Here is a 2,013-nt window from a genome sequence, read left to right as displayed (position 1 = left end):
CTCGAATCTGCGCGAGTGGGGCCGTCTCTAAACCTCGGCCCCGGGGGCGACTGAACCGTCCCAGACCTCCCTCCGAGCCCTCGCCCCCGGCGGCCCCCGGGTCCTCACCTCCGCCCTCGGCAGCAGCGGCCCCCACAGCCAGAGCAGCAGCAGCATCAACAGCAGCCTCCGGGGCACACGGGTCGGCATGATGAGGGCGGCGGGGCCCGGGGGGCAGCCGGCCTGGAGGGTCCGAGGGCGGGGTCAGGAGCCTCCGCCTTCCGCCCCCAGCCCCAGCCTCACGCCGCTGGGCTCCCCGAGATTACACGAGCGGACTCCGAGACAGCCCCCCCCCCCTGCCCCGGCCCCACACGTGATGATCTGTGGGTGCGGGGTAGGGGGGAGATGCGTGAGAAGGGACGGGGCTGGGGTCCGACCCGCGATCCCCGGGCCCACCCGCAGCTGTTGCGGGAGCAGCGGCGGCGAGGGGGGGCGGTGTTTGCTGAGGGCGTGGTTGCCCTAGAGCTGCGCCGGCGGAAGTGCTAATGTCACCCGGAGTCTAGACGTGGAGACCGGGGTGAACTGGGGGCCGCCTGGGAGCGGAGGACACGGGGCTGCACACGACCCTCGGAGTTCCCACTCCCTGAGCCCAAAGGGTTTTCAAATCCAAATCGGGGATAAAAACCTGGCGGTAGGGAACTTACCCCGCTGAGGACAAAGCCCGGAGTCCGTGGGACGTGCTCTCCCGAGGGACTGGCGAGGCTCAGACCCCGGGCTGAGGTGTGCAGGGGCCACGTGCCTGGAAATCTGTCTCTCAAACTCAACCCCCCCACCCCCCACGCAGCACCAGGTGGGGGCAGGAGAGGGGGGGAGGATCTCAGACCAGACCACAGACACGGGTCAGACCCGGGTCAGAGATGCAGGAGACAGACACACAGAACGAGAAACGGAGACCCATAGGAGAGGCGCAGCCAGAAGCCAGAGACCACAAGGCAGAGAAAGACAAAATGTGGGCTCGGCGGCAGAGGAGACAGAGGCCCAGAGCTACTTAGAGGTTCGACAGAGATTGGGAGGCTGGGGACGAAGATAAGACACCGGGTTAGAGGAGGTTAGAGATTGTGGCCACAGAGACAGAGAGAGACAAAGGCTCAGAAACACAGAGAGAGGGACCCGCAGACTTGAGGGGCCAGGGGCGCAGGGGCGCAGGGGAGCCCTCACCTGTCCTGCCGCTGCCTCTGCCGCTGCCTCCACGGCCTCCCGAGCTCTGGAAGAGGTGACAGCCTGTGTGGTGGGAGGGGCGGGGCCAGGGAACAGGAAGGGGGGGCTCCAGGGGAGCAGGGGCCCTGGCCTGTGAGCATCACAGCACTCCAGGTCACATGAGGGAGCAGCCACCCCCGCCCCCAGGGCAGTCTCTCACTGTCCCACCCGCCATCGCCCACAGACTCAGGCAGTCACACGCAGCGTCGCACGCAGTCCCATTAACCGAGACGCGGGCTCAGCACACAATGTCACATGCTGTTCTTCACAGACCGTGTTCCCGGTGCTCATTCAGCTGTGCAATGTACAGTCACACCCAGAGAGCCCAGTCCACACCCGCAGGCAGACTGTCACCCGCAGGACACACGGGCACGCGTCCTCGGGCGTGGGCACCTGCACTCAAAGTGACACTACCGCCGCTACCCACAGTCCCAGTGACACTGTGTCAACCACACACTCACACACACACACACACACACACACACTCACACACTCACACACGCACCAGCTCACGTCACAAACACCGTCTGTCTCCCCCCTGGCCTGTGTGCCCCCGTGCTAACGGGGCCGGGCACCTCTGGGCCCCCAGTATTACTCAGCACAGGTTTGGGCACAGAGCACAGAGGCTCAACGAATGATTGTTGATTAAATAAATACACAGCCTGGCCAAGGGCGCTCAGTGGCTGAGCGCCGACCTACGAACCAGGAGGTCACAGGTTTGATTCCCGGTCAGGGCACATGCCCAGGTTGCGGGCTCGATCCCCAGGAGGGGCTGTG

General features: G+C 65.4%; 1 protein-coding gene across 1 annotated transcript in view; it reads right to left on the bottom strand.

Annotated features, from left to right (window-relative positions):
• Positions 1–215, bottom strand: part of GIPR (gastric inhibitory polypeptide receptor) — a 7,799-nt gene extending 7,584 nt beyond the window's left edge. Inside the window, 1 exon segment of the mRNA XM_015564391.1 lies at positions 109–215. Coding sequence (XP_015419877.1) covers positions 109–189 — 81 coding nt within the window. The 5' untranslated portion in view covers positions 190–215.
• Positions 216–2,013: the final 1,798 nt, after the last annotated feature.

This window comes from Myotis davidii, unplaced genomic scaffold (genome assembly GCF_000327345.1).
Source record: "Myotis davidii unplaced genomic scaffold, ASM32734v1 scaffold741, whole genome shotgun sequence".
NCBI classification, from domain to species: domain Eukaryota; kingdom Metazoa; phylum Chordata; class Mammalia; order Chiroptera; family Vespertilionidae; genus Myotis; species Myotis davidii.
This window is presented reverse-complemented; position numbering and strand designations above follow the sequence as displayed.